This window comes from Uloborus diversus, chromosome 1 (assembly GCF_026930045.1).
Source record: "Uloborus diversus isolate 005 chromosome 1, Udiv.v.3.1, whole genome shotgun sequence".
NCBI classification, from domain to species: domain Eukaryota; kingdom Metazoa; phylum Arthropoda; class Arachnida; order Araneae; family Uloboridae; genus Uloborus; species Uloborus diversus.
In genome coordinates, this window is record NC_072731.1 from 152,414,198 (window position 1) to 152,435,681 (window position 21,484).

Consider the following 21,484-nt stretch of genomic DNA (forward strand, 5'->3'; position numbering starts at 1 on the left):
ACAAACCTTTTGGGAGGGCGTTCCCCCCACCCCATTGGATCTGTCACTGCCCGCAGACTATCTGCTATGAAAGTGCAAAATTAATGATGCACCGGTTATCTGCTTTTTTCCCCCTTCAAAGTTAAAACAATGGAACCTCAATTTACAAAATGGCGTTCTCTCCTGAATCTTCATCAAAACTGAAATCAGTTTTGGCCTTTGGTGACATTAGGAAGCCAGTTTCTTTTCTTAAATATTTTCCAAAGTTTAAGTTTTAAAAATAAAATTTAAATCTGTCTTAGGGAACGAAAAGAGAATGAGAAAGGTTTAGAGGTTCACTATGGAAATATTTAAACTTTGAACACTGAAAAGCGCAATTATAGTTTTATCAGAACCTTACATTTTCAAAGGGGTTTTTTTCTTTGCTTCCAATAATAGATTTAAAGTATGATTCCCTTATTTAATTTTTTTCACATTAAAGGTGCTGAATTGCCAACCCCCAAAAATATTCTCCCCGGGGGGCAGACAGCCCCCTCTGCCCCACCCTAGCTACACCAATAGATATAGAAATGTCAGAAGGCTCATTCTAAAATGATCTAAGTGAGCTCAGAAACCAATTTAGTTGTGATTGGAGTTATTTAACTGTTAGGAGTGTTGAAATGACATCAAAAACTAAATCCCTGTGAAGCCCCAAAAAAAGTTTAAACTGACTGAAATTTCCTTTGTCCTTCTTGTCACACAAAATCAGTTACCCTTGCATGATCTTGGAGAAAAATCTTGCCACAAGAGTCATTGGATGAAGAATTATCTTTGATTGCCGAAGATAATATCGATAACATCATCGAGGAAGTTGAAGAAATCGTAGGTTTTGAATCAGTTAGACGCTGAAAATGTTGAAGAGTGGTTTTAAAGCGACGAATGTGAATCAGGATTTCAATGTCTAACCGACGAAAATATCATTGAACTTGTTACTGAATTAAACGCAAGTGATGATACCTAAAACGAAGATGAAGAACATGAAGAAAATACAATTTCACATTCTACTGCTCTACAATCTGTGGAACATTTATTGGATTACATGAATGAAAGAGGTTACGATTATGGAGAAATAATTGCAGTAAGAAAAATTCGTACGGACATACGCAACAATTTAAACAAACAAAGAAAACAAAAATGTATCACCGATTTTTTTTTTTTTTAAGCAATAAATTTCGAAGAAAAGTTCCTGGTTTGTGTGAGTATATATATATATATTCATGAAATACCCCGCCAGCTCAGTCATTTCCAGCCAAGGACTGCAGTTTTGTGCTTATTAGCACTCATCAGCCGGGCATAGTAAAGTGACTGAGCCGGAGATGGAAATCCTTAAGAGGTTTTCCATCTCCGGCTCAGTCACTTGCCTATGCCGGGCTGATGAGTGCTAATAAGCACGAAACTGCAGTCCTTGGCTGGAAATGACAGAGCTGGCGGTGTATTTCATATATTTCTGCTTTAGTCCTGGCTATTGGGCGGTAATTTACTGAATATATATATATATATATATATATGAGTAGCCTAATATCAAAGACGGACAAACGCCTTTACACTTTTTTTTCAGGACAGCTGATTTTCTGTAGCATTGCTCCAACATTGTTAAATGACTTGAAAACTTAATAAATGGTAGATATGAGCATTTTAAAACAAACTAGCCTTAATTCGAGCAATTCCCCATTTTAAACTATAAAAAACTTGACCTCGAAAAATGCTATGTCCGGTTTTGATCCGAAAAATGTCTTTTGTCCGTTTTTGAAACTCATTTTTGAGTTCGAAGCTCATTTTCTCATCTGTTTTTGGTCTAGTGAACAAGGCTTAGGTATTAAAAACAAAACTTTTGCTCATTAAAAAATATTTATTAAATCTGTAAATAGATTTTCAAACAAATTTATCACTCTTAATTTTAGCAAAATTGATATAAATAGACGATTTTAACTCACTTAGAGCCCGCTTGGCCTCCTCCCTTGTCTTTTGATTCATATTACACTTGGATTGAAGGGCTGAATCGATCAAATTACACTGTTTTTCGAGAACAGCAAAAAACGCGTCATCATCGCTTTGAAAATGTGAGTTAAGTAGGTATTACTTACAATAATCTCTTCTGGACATTCCTTTTCCATTTGCTCTCATCTCGTTTTCTTTTCCTGGAATTATTATTCGGTGTTTCAACACTTTCGTTATCCATATTGGGGTTTTTTAATAATAGCAGAAATAAAAACTCACAACAAATTCACAGCACAAAACCAAGGTACCGCCATTATTGTTTACGAAGAAAATCTCCCTCCTCTAAGTCAAAACGAATCACGTGATCAAACTTTAAACTCTGATTGGTAGAAGTGCAATTGTCCACTTTTGATGTTAACTCTTCAAGCAGTTGTCCGATTTTGATGCTAACACCCAACTTTGAGTATAAAAATTTATGGTAAATGTCCATTTATGAAATCAAACAAGTTAAGCATTGTGTTCCTAAACTTTCGAAGTTTCAGAATTGGCCACTACCTCAAAATCGACAAAAATGGCGTTTGTCCGTCTTTGATAATAGGCTACTCATATATATTATTTAGTTTTTTCTAATTTCCCCTTAAATAGTTACCCTGCATGTTCCTTACATGATTTTTCGGATTATCCGTGTTTTTCGATTATCCGTGCTACGCCGCCCGGTGATTATCACGGATAATTGGAGGTATACTGTAATTTCTTTAATTCCGTATCATTGTTTTCAGAAAATAACGGTCACGGACGCAATGAAGGTCACTCCCCCCCCACTGCCCCCTAGTAAATCCCCCAATGAAGCCTTTTTCTAATAGTTAGTTGAAATATATAAGTAAAACATTCTCTTAAGCGAAAGAATTTCCTGGTATTTTTATCTTGAATAAAATTTCTAATTGTTTTCATTAATTGTAATATGTTTAATAAACATGGAACAGCTTTGTAGCTCTTTTTTCATAGTTAAATTTGTAATTATGATAATTTATATGTATATATAGTTGCAGTTTTTTTCCTTTTTTAGAATATTATTTTCCTTTTTTTTTCATATTTTTTAAAGCATAACTTTCCTATTTTTTCCTATTTATGAAATTTTTGCTCCTATTTTTCCTTTTTTTTCTAAAAACTGTCTGCGGAGCCTGTGGGTAGTTTTTTTTTTTTTTGCTGTTTTTTTATAATTAAAAGTTAAAACATTGCTTTATTGTGTTATAAATATCCTTAAAATAAATTCAACAGAGTTTCTACTTAACAAGAATTTGATATCCGTAAATTAGTTAACTATTCTTGCTCTTGTGAAAATAGATAGGATATTTATTAGTGGGTAAATTTTTGAAACATTATTTTAATTGTTTTTAAAAATTATTTTAATTTTAGATTATGTATTCTGGTAAAGCACAAAGTTTGGGTATCAAGCAAGGTGGTCCTGCTGCTGGAAAGTGGGCTGAACTGCCAATCACAAAATCTCCCAAAATAATTCAGTACTCAGTTGGACATGATGGACAACATGCTATTTTAATTGCAGAAGATGGAAGTGCATTTTTTGTTGGTACTGCTCGTAGAGGAGAAGATGGTGATCAAAGTACATATTAGTTGTTAATTTCTATTTTATATTTCAAGAAACTTCTTATAGGTTACAAAATTTCAGTTGTGTTGTAACTCAAAAAGTCTTTTTGAATGTATAAAGTCTAAGAAATTAGTAATAAGCAACCATATGTACAAATTTATACCATTTTTTACAGGTAAAGGGAGAAGGCAACCTAAACCAACTAAACCCAAAAAGATGATAAAACTAGAGGCACATCACATAGTTAGTTCTGCATGCAATAATGGCACAAGTGCATTAGTTTCTCAGAGTGGTGAATTATTTTTATTTGGGAAAGATACAGCTCATGCAGATCACAATATAGGTAAATTTTTTTTTCCATAATAATGTTTTTTACTTTCATTGCCATTATTGTTTTGAGATGTAACTGCTTTCTTACGGGGCATTCCACGGTATTTTTGACATTATGTAGAGTCCGTAACGTGACCTTTTTTTGCCATAACTTTTTAATTTACCGTTTGATTTGCAAATTATTTTAATATTAGCTGGTGTGTTGGTAGGAAAAGATCAAAATAAAAAATTTTGCTAATCAAACAGTAAATTAAAAAGTTATGGCAAAAAAGGTCACGTTACAGACTCTACATAAATGTCAAAAATACCTTGGAATGCCCCTTACACATTAGTATCAAAATTTTAAGAATATGTTGTTGTGTTTTGATTTTATTTGTCTGAGTTTTTTCAATTAAATGTTCAATCTGTTTTGATGATCGAAATTTTTGCTGTATTAAGTAATTTATTTTGTGTTCCTTTAACTGTTATAATAGAAGTTTTAGTTAAGCTTTTAAAGCAATTCTATTTTGAATAGTAAATTATGTTAAGGATAGCATGTTAACATTTTATACTTATGGTAATTTCACACACACATATATATATATATATATATATATATATATATATATATATATATATATAATATATATATATATATATATATTAACTTAAAAAATCAAATCAAATCAGTCAGTCAGTTTAACTCATATGGATTAAATATGATTAAAAGAAACTATGCCGTAGTAATTATAAATAAATTACAAAAAATAAATTAATGCAAAAAAATAAAAAATAAAATAAAAAAATAATAATGATCAATAAAATAAAATGCCCAAAAGCAAACTGTGTCAGGGCTTCATTTTTCAATGCTAGACTCAAATAGTCAGAAAGCTTAAAGAGGACTTGATTAAAATTAATATTAAGGTAAAACACTAGATTTATTGCTTTATCAACTCTTTGACTAGATGAGTTTAGCACTGAAGAATAAATATAAAACTTCAAAATAAATTTTCTTTTGTGCAGTGCCCAAGTTAGTTTTTATTTGCATTTCATTCCTACACATAAGTTTTCTAAATTCGCTTTACATTCTTTATTTTATTTCTGTTAACCTGAGATTGCAATCCTATTACATGCGTGGAAAATAGAAAATTTGCCTTTTTCAATATTGGAGCTTGACAGATCTGAACTTTCTTTAAAATTTCTATTACAGGACTTGTTACTGACATTAAAGAAGCTGTTACCCAAGTTGCATTGGGGAAAGCTCACATTGTTGCTTTAACTAATAAAGGTCATGTATACACATTTGGTATCAACCATAAAGGGCAGTGTGGTCGGGAATTTATTCATGGCCCAAATAGAGAAGGTAAGTTACTATATATTGATCTTGTTACTATCAGTACATTTCTTAAACAAATGTTTGGATGACTCTGAAATAAAGCAAAAATTATTTTAGCAGCTCTACCAATTGCAATGGCCACAGCAACTGAAGAAGATGGGGAAGATGAAGATGTTGAATCTGAAGAACCTGACATAATCTGCCCTGCTGGTAGACACCAGTGGAATCATGATCATTGTATGGTGTGCACAGTTTGTGGTGAATGTACAGGTTATGGTGCAAGTTGTATAGCTGGAGGCAGACCGGATCGAAATCCTGGTTTGTAAGTAGTTGCATTAATGCTCAATTAAGATGATATTCTTGTTTGTTGTAATATTCATCATGAAATTATAATTTTGGGGTTTCCATGATATTGTTTTGAATTAAAAAATGCTTTATTAATAGGATAAGTTTTTTATTGCAAGACTATGCAATATTATGTGTGATTTTTACTTTCTTCTACATCTAATATATAGAAGAAAGTATTGGATTAGTAAACACTTTTGAATTTCAAATTTTGCACAATTTTGAGGTGTGCTGATCTATATTTCTATTTTGTCCATTATGACTATTTTTGGCGAATGTCTCTCTCTGTGTGTCTGTATGTGGAATGCAGCAGTAAGAAAGATGAATCATATTAAAATGTTGTCTGCACGTTCTTCGCAATTTTAACTGTTGGCAAATGACCAGAAAAATTCAATGATTTAATTTTTATCTCTTCCCATCTTCTATTTCTTTACAAAATCTTTGTAATTAAAAAAAAATGTAAAATAATTCAATGAAGCTTTAAAAAATTTTTAGGTTTTGTTCTTTGCTTCGGCTTTTGCTAGTATATTTCGAAACTAGTACGGTCCTCAAATTTTTGTGTGCATAATTTTATTTTGGTAGCCCTGTTGCTCTATGGTAACACTGTGCAAATCAATGCTTTCCTAATCTTGTTCACGCATGCAAGGAAAAATTCCTCGATCAGGCATTTCCAAAAACTTAACGGCAATGAATTAAGCTTTCAAATTTCCCAGTTATCAAAATTATACTGTTTTTGCAAAGTGAATAATTTTGTAGTAGCGATTACATGAGCAATTGCACGTTCTATCCAAGAATTCATATGATAGATATAGGAGAAGTTTTCGTACTGGCCACAACATACTAGTTTAAACATTCCTTCCATGTTTTGTAAATATTTGAAGAGTGAAATTATGCACCCCCCCACCCAAAAAAACACCCCACCTTTTTTATGTACTGATCAACAGTACATTTTTTTAAAACTTTCTCAATGGTTTCATTTACCAGTAGCTAAAATGATAAGCATTTTAAGCATGTTCTTCAATTTTTCACCCGAAAATTTTCTGTTTGTACTTCTGACTATTTATAATTATTTCTTAAATTTTGAAAGAAAAAAAAAGAGTTATAAAAAAAAATAAGTTTTTCCCCTCATTTTCAATATTGTTGGACGATTTTTTCCAATTCATGCTTCTTAACCATTAGCACTGCATTTTACAGTGTGACGTAAGAGCACAAGTACTGTTTTTGAGTGTCAGGAGAACAATAAGAAAGGGTTACCAGTCTTAACTTATGGTCAGCTGAGTTTTCAGTTCTGCAAAAATAGTACTGTTCAGTCAGTTATGTATGCACAGAGAGAGAGAAAGAGAAAGTGGGGGGGGGGGGGCTTTCATTAATACTTATATTTCACAGATGGACTTAAGATTTTTAAAGCATAAAGAAATTCTGGGAGGATTCCAATGCTTTTTGCCCAAAGATGCAGAATTTCATTTTCCAACAGACTTAAAGGCTTCTCAAACTCTGATAGAGTTTTATTCTACTCATGACTTATCTCAAAGAAATCTTAGGTCAAAGCTGCTACTGTGGCTAAGAAGATTATCAAAACTTTACAAGGCGTCCACCTAAAACTGCTATGAAAGCATTATCTATTTGCAACAGTAATATAATGCCAAACATCTTCAGGTTGATGGAAATACTAGCAGTTCTGCCAGTGTCCACTTGCACCCGTGAAAGGTCATTTTTAAGTCTTCGGTGCTTAAAAACCTATTTTGGGGAGTTCAACTAGTAGTTCCAGAAATAATGGCTAAGCTCTCTTAAATACACAAAAGCCCTATACTCCAACTATAGAAGAAATTTCAAGTGAACTTACTAAACAACCTCATTATTTAGAAATTGCTTTATTTGATGTATAAGTAATTGTTATTTTCTTATCTGAAAAAAATTCATGTAGCAATGTTGAATTGTAAGCAAAATATCCTTCATAAGTCAATATAAAATTTTAATGAAACTCGCATTGATTGATAAAAATTTGTTGTGAGTTATTCCCCTTGTCATCCCTAAATGTTATGTTACTCTTTTCTTCACATCTCTTCCTTAGTGTAATATCCCTAACTCGGCTTTTAAAAGCATGAAATAAAGGCCACATAATAGGAAGATTTACAAAATTTTAGTGCTATTTTATTTTTGCTTTGATTTGTAAGCCATTTCAGATTATTTTCGGCGGTCATTTTTAAAACTTTTTTTTTTTAAACTTCTATTCAAAATATGCTATCAATTTATAATTCATTTTCAAAGTAAGAATTCTAGATAATTAAACGATAACTGGCTGTTATATAACAAGAATTGGAATTGGAAATGTTTTTTTTTATCGCTAAATAAAGCAGACGCTATTATTTCCAAACAGTGGTACTTGTTTGTAAAAAAATGAACCATCTCCCATCAGAGAAAAGTCTGCATACACTTGTTTAAGATTTCATGTTACATTAATGCAAATATTGTCTTTAAATAAAATTTTTGGTTTGATAAAGTGCCCCTTATGTTTCATTCATCGTGTTTGTAAACAAGTGTGTGTATTTCTTAAAAACTAAATTCAAGTTTTTATAATGCGTTTTTATGTCAAGATTTGAAAAAAAAAAAAAAAAAACTTTTTTACATGCAATTGAAGAACAGCTACCAGTTGGGTTTTCACCTCTCATGTTGTCCTCCTTTATTTTGTTGCCAAAATTTTCTAACAGTTTACCTTTTTAAGTCTTTCCCCAAAAATTTTCAGTTGCTCCCTTCTGTACACCTTTTTACCTGTTGCCTATTAGTTTAACTTCACTCAGCATTATTTCATTTTTGTGTATCAAAAACTAAGTATCTGCTTAAAAGTTAATTTCAGGTGTGCTATGTTTGCTTATGTAGCTTTCATTTAAAATTTTAGACCTTGTGGATGTGGTGCTGGTGATTCAGGATGCATGGAATGTGGTTGCTGCAGATCCTGTGCTCGAGAAAATGACCAAGATGTTGATGTTGCTGCTGCTTGGGGTCAGCTTGTGGCTGGTGGATTAGTTGACAATAAGCAGACTGATATAATAGTCTTTGATGTTCGGTGCGGTAAGTAAAAAAATGTATTTTTAAAATTTATTTTGTGATGTGTTTTTAATTTCAGCAGAGCATGGCTGTGTGCTTTTTCATAGCTTTTACATTTATTTATTTGTTAAAATACTTGCATTGCTTTCATTTATTAGTTTATAAATCATAACTTTCATGACTGCAATATTTTTATATTTTTTAAAGCAGAAAGTCATGATTTTTGAGAATTAGGATGTATTCTAGTTTCAATTTTGAAGTTTTTCAAGCAGCTTCTATGTAACTATATTACAGACAAAGTCATAATAGTTTCTGTAGTCTGTTGTTCATCATGGACATTTTTTTTTTTTTTGGGGGGGGGGGATGCTTGGAAATATTTTATTTAAAGTTATAAACTTCTGATAAAAAGACATTTTATAGAGTTTTAATTATTACTCTAAAGAGTATGAAATTGCTTTTACTGGTGTTACTGAACTAATTTTACACTATTGTAGAAAATACTACATATTCAAAACAATTGAATAATTTTTGTACCTGAAAAATATTTAAACATTTCTTAAGCATAGGATAGAAGAAAACATACTACTGTGTGTTCTGATCATGGTGGCATTTAAGGGGTTGGTTTTTAGGGTTCAAACCCGCTCTGAAATTGTTCAAAACTATTATAAAATAAGTTTTTCATTATATATTTTTTATTTTATTTTTGAAAATTTATTGTTACTGTTTAATTACTATTTTCTTTTTTTTGTTCAGTTTCCTTCAAAAAATGAAATGATTATTATTTATGAATTATACAAACTCATTGTATCATCTGCAGTATTAATTTTTATTGTTTTAATTTTGAGCATCATTTCTTACAAAGATACGTCATTTTCCTTCAGATTTTAATTCTCAAAATTTTAAAGTGCATTACTCTGCATTTTACATTATTTTTACGTGACAATAAAAGATGAATATGCAAAGTATTACTTTGAATGTGCTTACATGAGTATACACACCCTTTTTTTTAAAGTTACTATTTACAAGACATCGAATATTTAACAGACGTGAAGTTATGTAATGTACACACCAGATTTTTTTTTTCTCATTTAACTGACACATCACCTTCTACATTTGCTCATATTAATGCCCTTACAGTAGTATCCACTAATTTAATTAACCTAGTGTAACAAAAACCAATAGAATATACAAATAAAATCAAATGTTATTGATCTTACTATAGATTTCACAAGAAATGTGTTGGTAAAACATGAAACAAAAGTCTGATTATGGCCGTGATAAGGATTTTTCTCTTTATTAGTATTATTATTTAATTTAGTCATGAACTTCTCTCACATCACTATAAATCAAAATTATTTTGATGCATTTTGAGTTTCATATTGTTACTTTTTGCTTGAAATGTTATATTTTCGACATACAAATTCTATGTTTTTTGGTACAAGCTGTTAGTACAGAGGCAAGATATTATTTTCATGATTTAACTTATATGGTTTCAACTACATTTTTTTTTGTCAAGTTCATTAAATGAGAATTATAGGAGAATGTTTTATTGCTGAAATAAAATTTATGCGTTTTTCCAAAGTGAAAATTAATAGCTAAATTTTAACAAGGGCGTGCTGGAGTACGTCTTGAAGATCGACTTCGCCGTAGAATCGAGGAATATAGGATTAGACAACGGCGAAAGCAGATGGTGCAGTCGGTTAAAACAGCTTTGAAATCTGGTCTTGGTGGATTGAATAAGTTACGTAGTGATGTTGCTGAAAAAAGTTCACCACCTATTGTTGGTATGTATTATGTTTGGTTATAAGTTTAAAATGTACAATTTTTGTATAGATGTGTTGGCTTCTGTTGTCATATCTTGCATACATTCTCTTAAGATTTATTTTTTAAAGTGAAAAGGTAATCTTAAGTCTGAAGTTTAAAAAGACATATAGCGTATTTAACATTTCTATGAAGCAAATTGAAATAAATAAAGTAGCATATTTTGAAAATATTGAGTTGTATTGAATTTTTTGACTTTCTTATCCATACTTTTTCATGAAAGTTATGATGTCTTATGCTTTGCATGGTTAAAAATAAGAAATATTTGTGTTTATCTGTGTTAATGCTTCAATTTAGCTTTACCTTTATTGTCTTTGGAACAAAGTATTATTTTTAAGTGTTAATGTATTAAGTCTCAGTGCAGTTTTGATTTCTTTCTTCTCCAAAATGTTTTGCTAGACTTATTTTATGTTTTCATGTTTAATTGTAAAAATTATGCTGCATTTTAATGTGATTCATATTTTGACTTCTAGTTACAATTTCTTTTAATTTTATACCAACACCACACACCTCACAATGTAAAAAATAAATTATAATATAACTAACAATAAAATGAGTAGAAGTGATACATGTGATATATGTACATTATAATATAAGATGTCATTGAATTTCGCTTTGTTACAATTAGACACAAGTATCAAAAGCATCTATTAACTTTTTTACCCTTTACTTTTACTTTTTAACAGTAATATTGTGAATATAGTTTTGAGCGTGGATTGGCTTTGGTATTTGCGAAATATGTTACAGTTTTTAAAGATATTTTTTTTTCTTCTAGATTTAATAGTAATATCTTTCCACAGTGTGATATAAAATTTGTTGATTTTTTAAAAACTTCCGAGTCAGATTTAGTGTCTTTCAATTTTTGGGGCTTTGGGCTACCAAAGTCATCAAAAATGGTAGCCACTTCTACATTTTTAGTATCAATTTTTTAAAAGTTAAATAAGCAGCGAAAAAAATAAATAACCTGTTTGCTAGAAGTAATGCTAACACTAAATTAAAATATTATGATTCTCTACAAAAACAACAAGCAAAATTTCAATAGATAAATTTTTTAATATAAAGATATAAACATAGAACAAAAGGAAATATTGGATAAATTTTTCAATATAATACAAATGTAGGCAATACCAGGCTTTGTTTTATTTGTTAGTCAGATGCCCGAATGCCTGACATAATTATTTTAAAGGAAATAATTGTAAATGGTCATAGACTCCAAAATGATCCTTTTACCCCCCCCCCCCCCCCAAAAAAAAAAAAAAAAAGTCGCAGTCGTAAAAAACAGCCAATTTTTAAATACCAATACAGTCAGATCCCAACTTACATGCGTTTCAATTTCTCCTTGCGCAAGTCGAAATTTCACGTTGGAATACCGTATGTTCAGAAATTTTTTATAAGCATACCCAATTTTTTTAGACATTTGTGAACACCACCAAATTGTTTCAAATCATTTCTTAACTATATATAACCATATCTTTGATAAAGAACTGACTTCTTACTGTATTTTAGAAAAAAAAAAAAAAATATTTCTTAATATAAATTATGGTTAAGAAGCACAAAATCAATGATCAATTGGAGAGAGCGACATAGAATAAAACAGTACGCTACTTACATTATGCACATTACAGTATTATAATAGCACTGAACAGTAGACATAATAAACTTAATTATAATTTTAAAAATGAAGAAGATGATAGTGTATGCAGTGTGATCAGACTGTTATCAGTCTTCTGACAGCGCTGCACGTCAAGAAACTCGTTAGAAGATGAAGAAGTAGTCATAGTTCATCTTCGGTATTTTTATTATCATCCCAGGTTTTTTTCGGTGGATCAGTCACCTTTATCAGAAAGGATGTAATCTTTGTTTGCCTTAGTTTTTCCTTCTTTAAAACAAGTAAATTGTTATAAGGAGCAGATGCAAAGTGATTAGCAAAGGTAATCATATTCTGATTTTGCACCTCCGACAGTTTTAGCATTTCTCCTGCATGCATGCTGATTTTGTTAAAGACCTCAAAATTCAGTTCAGGCAACTCCCATTCAAGCTTTTCATCTTCATTTTCTTCCTCACTTACAGATTTAACAAATTCTGCCAGGTCAGTATCTGGCGGAGTTTGGCCATCATAGCAGTCCTTTTCCACCGAGGTGTTCGCCAACGCCACTGCCTTTTGAACTGCTTCCCAGTGAATGTCTTACGAAGCAAAACCTTCACAATCATGCATGTCAATCACAAGTTAATTTTCATTAGTTGTTGGTGTTTTCATTACTTCTAATGATGTGCCTATGTTTTGCAATGCAAATGCAATTGTGTTATTGTGTACTCCTTTCAGTTATCTTTTAGGTTGAAATTTTCCATTGTTTATTGCTTGCACAAGGTTTTGGAGACACTCCCTTGCATAAAGAACTTTAAATGCCTTAATAACTTACCTTAATAACTCTTGGGAGCCATTCTATCTTATCAACGTTCATATGTAGAATGAAAAAAAATAAAGAATCAGCCCGGTTTTGTGTACGAGTACACTAATTTAAAGCAAAGCATCGTGTAGATTGGTACAATGTGTGAACTTCCGCTTACGGTAATGCTAAAGGAATATAAGTCCATTCAAGAAACCAATACAGTAAAACCTGTGTAAGTTGACCACTCACGGTGCAGTACTTTGGTGGTCAACTTAGACAGGTGGTCAACTTATAAAGGGCAGTAATGATTTTTTTTTTGGCATTTCTTGCACCATGTATTCATTTTTTGAGTAATTCACCCTTATTCTTTCTGTTCAACTCACTTTCATTGTTTAACATTATTGAAAGTGAAACAATAATTAAAAATACTATTCAAGTAATTTTGTTATTTTTTCCTTGTTTTTAACTATATTAGACACTGTAGTTTTAGAAATTCCGTATGTGCCGGCTAATTTTTTCTGGCTTTCTCCATTTTCAATTAATTTTAATATAATATTTCATACCTTTTATTAATCTCAAGTTCAACTAACTTTCTTTTTCAAGCCTTTTTTGTACAACTCATAGCACAAAGAGCAATAAGCGCGACTCTCCCAGTTCATAAAGGCAAAATTAAAATGTCCTGTCTCTTAATCCTTTGCACCAGAAACATGTAACTTTACTCATTAGCAGGCCCAGATCTGCTAATGAGGCCACCCGCAGTGCGAGGAGCCCGCGTCCTCAAAGGTTCTAACGGCCCTAGAAATTGAAGAAAAAATAGAAAAAAACTAGCACTAAGCTTTATTCAATTTACAAATAGACACTGCTGGCCATTAGGGAGGGTCCCTACATATTTTGTTGCAGGGGGCCCCAAAATGTATAGATCCGACCCTGCTCTTTTTAGCACAATTCCTGTGTTGCCACAACATATTGCAACTGAAAGAAAAGACTGAACTTTTCTACTGACACCTATTTTCATTGAACAGAGTACACAAAGCTTTCTCAAATAAAACAACAAATGAAAAACAAGTTTGGAGAATAAAGAGCACCATAAGCTTTATGCTGTTGTTTAGTTAGTAAAATGCTAGTCTGTCATCGAAGCATTAAAAACATTTTTGGAAAGCTGTCAAATAAATAAATAAATAAAGAAAGAAAGAAATAATAATAATAATTATTATAAAAAAAAATAAATAAATAATAAAATAAAATAATTTGCTGAAGAAAGTTTAAAAAAATAAACCAAGTGGTCAACTTACAAAGGGTTTTTTACAATACTCCAAACCAAATTTGTCGTACATTAGTGGTCAAGATAGACAGGTGGTCAAGATAGAGAGGTGGTCAAGTTACAGAGGTTTTCCTTCATTATATGAGATAGGACTAATTCCGTTCCTGACAAAAGCGGTCAACATAGACAGGTGGTCAATTTACAAGGGTGGTCAACTTTAGAGGTTTTACTGTATTTAGTTTCAATAAAACCCATTCTAAGACTCTGCGATTCCTTCCCAAAAAAATTATTATTCATGAAAAACTCAGGCTATAGCCATTTCGCCTAAGTTGGATCGTGTTGTAGTGAGATCCGACTGTAGATGTAAAATCGTCAGGAATCATGGATTTTTCATGAATATTCCTCTAATATTCATGAAAACATATTCCTCGAATTCTCTCACACACCTTTGCCGGAACTTCAGTTTTTCCTTAAAAACCATTTCCAATCATGAAATTACAAAAACGTCCATTGCACCCAGTTTTCCAATAATTTTTGTATATTTTATTTTTAAAATAAAATGCATTTAAAATATGAAGTGTTTTTTATCGTTTTACTTTTTAGATGATGTTGTAGGTAGCGATCAAGAAAGAGAAACTACAAAATTAACAGCGTTACCTCCTGCTCGTATGAATATGCCAACAGAGGTTCCTGTAATACAAATAGCTTGTGGATTACATCATAATGGTATATATATGTACATGTATAATTTTGTGAGCATCTATAGTTAATTAGTATCTTAAAGTAAAAGATGTTTTCTTTGATGGGGAGAATTAGATTGATGTTTTTATTTACCTTTTTGTTTGTGCTACATTTTTTTTAGTGTTTCAAAGCTCTAAACTTGATTTTCTTGCCATTACAATCGATTTTCTTTGTGTACTTCTCTAGAAGTACAAACAGAGGCTTTGTACACATACAGTTGGTTTGAAATTCTATGTTTTTAATGTCAAGAAAAAAACCCTCACACAACTCATTAGCTCTGCCGAAAGTAAAGATGCAAATGGTCAGAAGAAACACCAGAAATGTTAGGGAAAACCAACTTTTTATTTTAAAAAAGTTTATTTCAGAAAAATTCAAAAATTTGAAATTTTTAGAACAAAGAATGTACTTATAAATTTGTAATCTTTACATTCTAATGTTTTTTTCTTTAAATGTTTTTTTTAATGTTCAATATCCACTTGGAAACAAAATGAAAAAGTAGGAAGCTATAAGATAATTTTATTTTGCTGTACGTCGGAGTATTGTTTGCTACTTTTCTCACTAAAACTTAATTTACACGCAGGACAAAATAATATCAATAATATGATATTAATTAGTGTAAATGTTTAAGTTTTATATTTGGCCATTTAATGTGTGTGTGTGTGTACATCACACATATGTAAAATGGATATGACAAACTAAAATCATCCATACATCCATACTAAGCAAACTACTATCCTCCATATCAAAATCAAATGAAAATGTTATTCTCATTTAGCATGACTGTTATGTCTCAGAGCAATTATTGAAGTACTTGCATAACAATTGATGTAGATATGTATCCTTTGGGCATTAGTTCTGGTGACATTTTTATTCTTATCACTCTCAAGAAGGTGGTGCAATCGAACATTTTTCGTTTTAAGCCCAACAGTAACATTTCAAAAAATAATGCACAGAGTCAAACTTTTGTATACTGATGCACCTCAGTAGAAGCAGGTGCTGATTCATTTCTTGAGTCAATCATTCAAAGTGATTTGGAGCATTTGGACATTTTCTTGTTAAATGATAACTATGTCAGAAGAATTAATGAGAGAGAAAAAAAAAATAAATGGTGATGATGGACCATTATAGGAGCTGGTCTGATTTATTTTTAATGCAGTTACTGCAAGGGATGGCTCAATTGCAGATCCCCCTCCCCCCCCCCCCCTAGTGTGACCGGTATAAGCTTAAAAATATATACTGATGACACTCAAGTTTAAATACTCTTTGGAAAAAATCGGGGGAGACCTCATTTCTTCAAAAATAGCATTGTTTCAGTAAAAAAAATTTGAGCTTGGAAGCTGTTTTTAAAATAATTTTAGTAAATTAGAGATTTTTAAAACCAAGCATCAACTGTATAAGGCTTCAAATTAAAATTAGCATATTGGTGAACCTCAGTGGAAATACATGCTAATTCATTTTTGGGGCCAACCACTCTAACAGATGAAAGCATTTATAAAATTTTCACTTGAGGTTCGATATTTATAAAGTTTTCCTTTCTAAATATTTTAAAGAATATTTGTATGCCAATTAAGAATTTTCTGTTTATAATATTAATGGATAAACTTTCTTAACTTTTCTATGGGTTCAAAAAAATTAATTTGCTCTTTTGTTAAGATTATCTGAAATGGTTAATATTCTTATTTTAGTATTATTAAATGTATTTAACGTGCTGTCACTTGTTTGTAAAATCTGTTTTTTTTTTTTTTTTTTTTTTTAAATTTTTTTAGTGTTATTAGTTCAGACTGGCGATGTTTATACTTTTGGAAATAATCAACATGGACAGTTAGGACATGGTGATTTTAATATTAGGTAACAGTTTTTATTTAAGTCTATTTTTATGAGTAAAGATTTGATGCCTCGTAAAGTTGCATATATTGTTAAGAAATGCTTTAATTTTTTCAGAGGAGCACCTACATTACTGAAATTTCCATCTTCTCATACATCAACTTCAATAATACAAGTTGCTGCTGGAAGTTGTCATACAGTCTTGTTAAATTCCCAAGGCCAAGTTTATACATTTGGAAACAATCAGGTGTTTTTTTAAAACATGCTTTAATAGTAGGCCCCCAAGGGCGTCCATATAGGGGGGCGCTCAAGCCCCCCCACCCTTTGAAATTAGAACTTCCTTGCTTTTAGTACTTTTTTCTTTGCAAAAATGTCAAAACATTTCTTCTCCAGCCGTTAATGAATAAGTTATTAAAAACATCAAATTTTAATAACTCTAATCTGCACTAAAATCAGTTTCCATGGAGAAAATATCCTGTTAAACTATGGGGAAAATATCTGAGCCCCCCCCTTACAATTTTGCATATAGGCGCCCTTGTACGCCCCTAAAAGTACTTCAAAAGTTTTATTTTTGTATCAAGAAATGAGTGAATTATGCTATAGAAATAATTTTTAAACTCTGCACTGTGTTCTTTAAATTTTTGATCCTTGAATCATACAGTAGTTATATTAGAAATGTTTTCTTTGGAAAGTGGAAATAAATGTTGACTTTTGTTAAAAATATGAATTTATGTTTCAATTTCTAATGCAGCTAGCAGAAGTTTTCATCCCTGGTTTCTAAACTCAAAATCTTTATGTTATAATTAATTAACCCCTTTAGGCTCAAGAAGTTTTTGTGATTCTTATATTTCGGAAAATTTTATTTTGATAAAAAGTTTTTATTTTATACTTGTTTTTCAGAAAGGACAGTTAAAACGATCACCTCCAAATTCACTATTGGACCAAAATCGAAAAGACAAGAAGAAAGTTGACCGAGACAAAGATTCAAATTGGAATGCTGTACCTGGGCTTGTACCTAATGTTGGTACAAAGTATGGCCGAAGGGCGACCTGGATTGGAGCATCTGGGGATCAAACATTTGTTAAGATTGATGAGTCCCTAATTAATTCACATAATTTGAGCAAATCAAGTGTTGTATGCAGCAAAACCTGTATTGGTGTGTATTTAATTTCTTTTTGATATTTTAACCTCCAGCAGACAACTTACATTTTAATTTTTTTATGGTGTTGACTTTTTGCACTGTTGAAAAACCTCTTTCACTCTCAACATTATCCTGCATTTAACAATTTTTTCTCAACAGCTCCGATTTTTGTTTGACACTGTTACTCTTATTTCTCCAGTATGTTGCGTTTATCAATTTCCTGCGTTCCTGAAAATAATGTTTTTATTCATATAATATCATTTTTAAAAAAATATTTTTTGTATAGTGCATCTCACACTTCACACATTTTAAAATCAGGTATATTATTCGAAACATTCCTCATAATCAAGGACTTTTAAAATCTTCAAAGATCTAAGTACTGAAAAAGTCTTTAAAGCTTGAGGAATTTTTGTATGTTTATTAATTTTTTTTTCAAAATTTTATTCATCAGTGCAAGGAGAACTTATTAATTCGAGTATTAAAAGTAAAATTTCAGATAGTGATGCATAATAAGAAAATTTTATCAGGGTCTAAGTTTAGTTCTGTACGTGTGAATAACTTATTGATGTAATGGTTTCTAACTTATATTCATGACATGTTGAGATGTAAAAACTGTTATTTCTTCTAAGTAAATCTGTAACTCATGCAATTTTTTAAACTTTATTTTATTTTCAAATTTTTCTGTTAAAAAATGCTTTTTGCACCCAACAATTTACTTTTCAAGTCAGGTAATCAATTCCAAAAAATGATTTTCTTTTTTACCAAGGTAAAAAAGAATCACATCTTTATACTAGCACCTCCTCCCCCCCCCCCCAACCATCTGTTTTTTTTTTAATAATTAGAATCTGCTTATAAATATTTTTAAAGGTTTTTCCCCCCCTCTCTTTAGCCTTGTCTATACTAATATAATAAATAGAGAGAGCGGAATTATGGTGTTTGTATGTTCGAGGTAATCTCCGGAACCAGTGCAAATATTTGAAAAATTCTTTCACTACATGAAAGGTGCATTCTTGCTGAGTGATATAGGCTATAAATTATGCATACATGCATTTATACTATTTTTTAAAAACAATAGTTCGTCTACGCTACCAGTTTATGTTTCGAACCATTTTCTTCTTATAAACGTAAAAACAAATTCCGATTGTACTGCTTTTGCAACAGCAGATTGGCCAAAGGTTATCTTTGAGCTGAATGCTGAGGGATGGAAACACATGAGAAGATTAAAAATCACGATGTCGGCATAAGAAAAGCCATAAGTTTTACATGCATTCGAGTCTGCAGAGGATAAGGTGTACGGCATTCTATTTATCTTTGACATTGCAAGTAATTAAGAGTCACCGAATGTTGTTGAATATCTCAAGACATGCCCCCTTAGAATTTCTTCTTCTTCTTCTTCAAAAAAAAAAAAAAAAAAAATTTTTATAGCTCCAACACTATTTTTCCTCTACACCAAAACTTAGACTGGGATCGCAATGGCAAGGTACTGGAAAAAAATCAAGAATGTTCAAATGTTTTACATTGTTGAATTCCATACATCAGGTCAGTCACCTTCTTGACCTCCTCACCATTTCCGATTTTAATGAAATTTTGTGTGAAGGAGACATACAACATGATAAGTAATCCAGACAATTTTCAGAATTCTACTTCAAAAATATTACGAAATACAGGGCTGTTAAAAACTTTAAAAGTGCAAAATAAATGGAAAGTTGGGACATGCAAATGACTGTAACTTCTGTCGTTCTATCCTAATTACAGTAGAATAAAAATTTGAAAACCATTGGAAAGTTAAAAAATAGAGCTTTCTATTGGTATAAAATATGGCTTTCTCACAACATGTTTAAGTTTCAAGGTTACCGTGCGTGAGCGGCTTGAACGTTTTCATGTGTTCACCATGGTTCAATTCACCGTGAATTTCGACCTTCAATGTCTAAAAACACGCCACCTTAGAATTTCTTTAAAAATATACTTATTATTAACATAATTAAAGCAATAAAATTAAAACAATAGCATTAGGACAGAATTAGTGTAAAACATGTAACAAAAATACGCAAATATTTCTGATTTTTTTTGCAGATCCTTGCCATTGGGATCCCAACCTAAGTTTTGGTGTAGTAGAAGAACAGTGTTGGAGCTATAAAATGTATTTTTTTTGGAAAAATTCTAAAGGGGCGTGTTTTGAGGTATTCGAGGTCAAAAGTCAAAGTGAATGAACATGAGTCTGAAACCTGTCATGAAAAAGCCATGTTTTATCCTAGTAGAAAGCTCTAGTCTTTAACTTTACAATAGTTTTCAAATTTTTAATTCTACTGTAATTAGGATAGAAAGAGAGAAGTTACAGTCATTTGCATGTCACAACTTTCCTTTTATTTTGCACTTTTAAAGTTTTTAACAGCCCTGTATTTTGTAAAATATTGAAGTAGAATTCCGAAAATTGGCAGGATTACATATCGTGTTGTATGTGTCCTTCACACAAATTTTTTTTTAAATCGGAAATGGTGAGGAGGTCAAGAAGGTGACTGACCCGACATATGGAATTCCACAATGTAAAACATGTGAACATTCTTCATTTTTTCCGTACCTTGCCATCGCGATCCCAGTCTAAATTTTGGTGTAGTGAAAGAATAGTACTAGAGCTTAAAAAATATTTTTTTTTGAAGAAATTCTAAGGGGGCTGTTTTGAGATATTCAAGGTCAAAAGTCAGTGAATGACCTTGAAATTTAAACCTGTCGTAATAAAGTAATGTTTTATATCAATAGAAAGCTCTATTCTTTAACTTTACAATGGTTTTTTAATTTTTATTCTACTATAATTAGGAGAGAAGTTACAGTCATTTGAATGTCACAACTTTTCTTTTTTTCGTACTTTTTCAGTTATTCACAGCCCTGTATTTCGTAAAATTTTTAAAGTAGAATTCTAAAAATTAGCATGATAACTTATCTTGACATATGTGTCTCTCACACCAGTTTACGTTAAAATCAGAGATGGTGAGGTCAAAAAATGATTGATCTAACATGGAATTGCCCCAGTGTTTCTGAAAGTAGTAATTTTGCATGCATTTCGGGCTATCCTTTAAGGTTTTTTATTCATACTAAAATCGATGTTAAAAACATCTGCTAATGGAGTCACTAAAGTACATTTAGTTTAGAAAATTCCCAACTCAAAGAGTAATTGCACATATACGTCCCGTACATTCAAAGTTAATAGTTAAAACAATGACAAATAGGAAAGAAATTGACAAAGAGGAAAAAATAAAAAAATATTTTGGTGAAAAATTCTTAATGATGACCGCAAGGGTGCCCATATAGGGGGCAAGGAGGGGAGCTTGAGCCCCCTTTAGAAATTAGATCTTCCTTGCTGTTAGTACTTTTTTCTTTGCAAAAATGTAAAAACATTTCTTCTACAGCCATTAATGAATAATACATTAAAAATGTCAAATTTTAATGACTCTAATCTATCCTGAAACAGGTTTCCATGGGGAAAATGACCTGCTAAGCCATGGGGAAAATATCTGAGCCGCCCCCCTTACAATTTTGCTTATGAGCGCCCATGGATGACCGTATTTATAAGCATTTAAAACAATTTAATATAATAACCTAGCTCACAAATCTGTTATCAGAAAATATCAGAAAGAGATTGCCAAAAAAAAAGGAGAGGCATGTGAAAAAAGCAAGTTTTTCATAGAAAACGAGTAAAAGAGGTTAAAATTCA

General features: G+C 31.2%; 1 protein-coding gene across 1 annotated transcript in view; it reads left to right on the plus strand.

Annotated features, from left to right (window-relative positions):
- The window catches only part of LOC129232959 (E3 ubiquitin-protein ligase MYCBP2-like), a 284,810-nt gene that overhangs the window by 28,406 nt on the left and 234,920 nt on the right, over positions 1-21,484 (plus strand). Inside the window, exons 13-22 of the mRNA XM_054867051.1 lie at positions 3,373-3,577; positions 3,738-3,905; positions 5,082-5,234; positions 5,325-5,529; positions 8,449-8,621; positions 10,208-10,381; positions 14,673-14,795; positions 16,577-16,658; positions 16,752-16,881; positions 17,535-17,790. Of these exons, the coding sequence (XP_054723026.1) occupies positions 3,373-3,577; positions 3,738-3,905; positions 5,082-5,234; positions 5,325-5,529; positions 8,449-8,621; positions 10,208-10,381; positions 14,673-14,795; positions 16,577-16,658; positions 16,752-16,881; positions 17,535-17,790 (1,669 nt within the window). The remainder of the gene's footprint in view (positions 1-3,372; positions 3,578-3,737; positions 3,906-5,081; positions 5,235-5,324; positions 5,530-8,448; positions 8,622-10,207; positions 10,382-14,672; positions 14,796-16,576; positions 16,659-16,751; positions 16,882-17,534; positions 17,791-21,484) is intronic.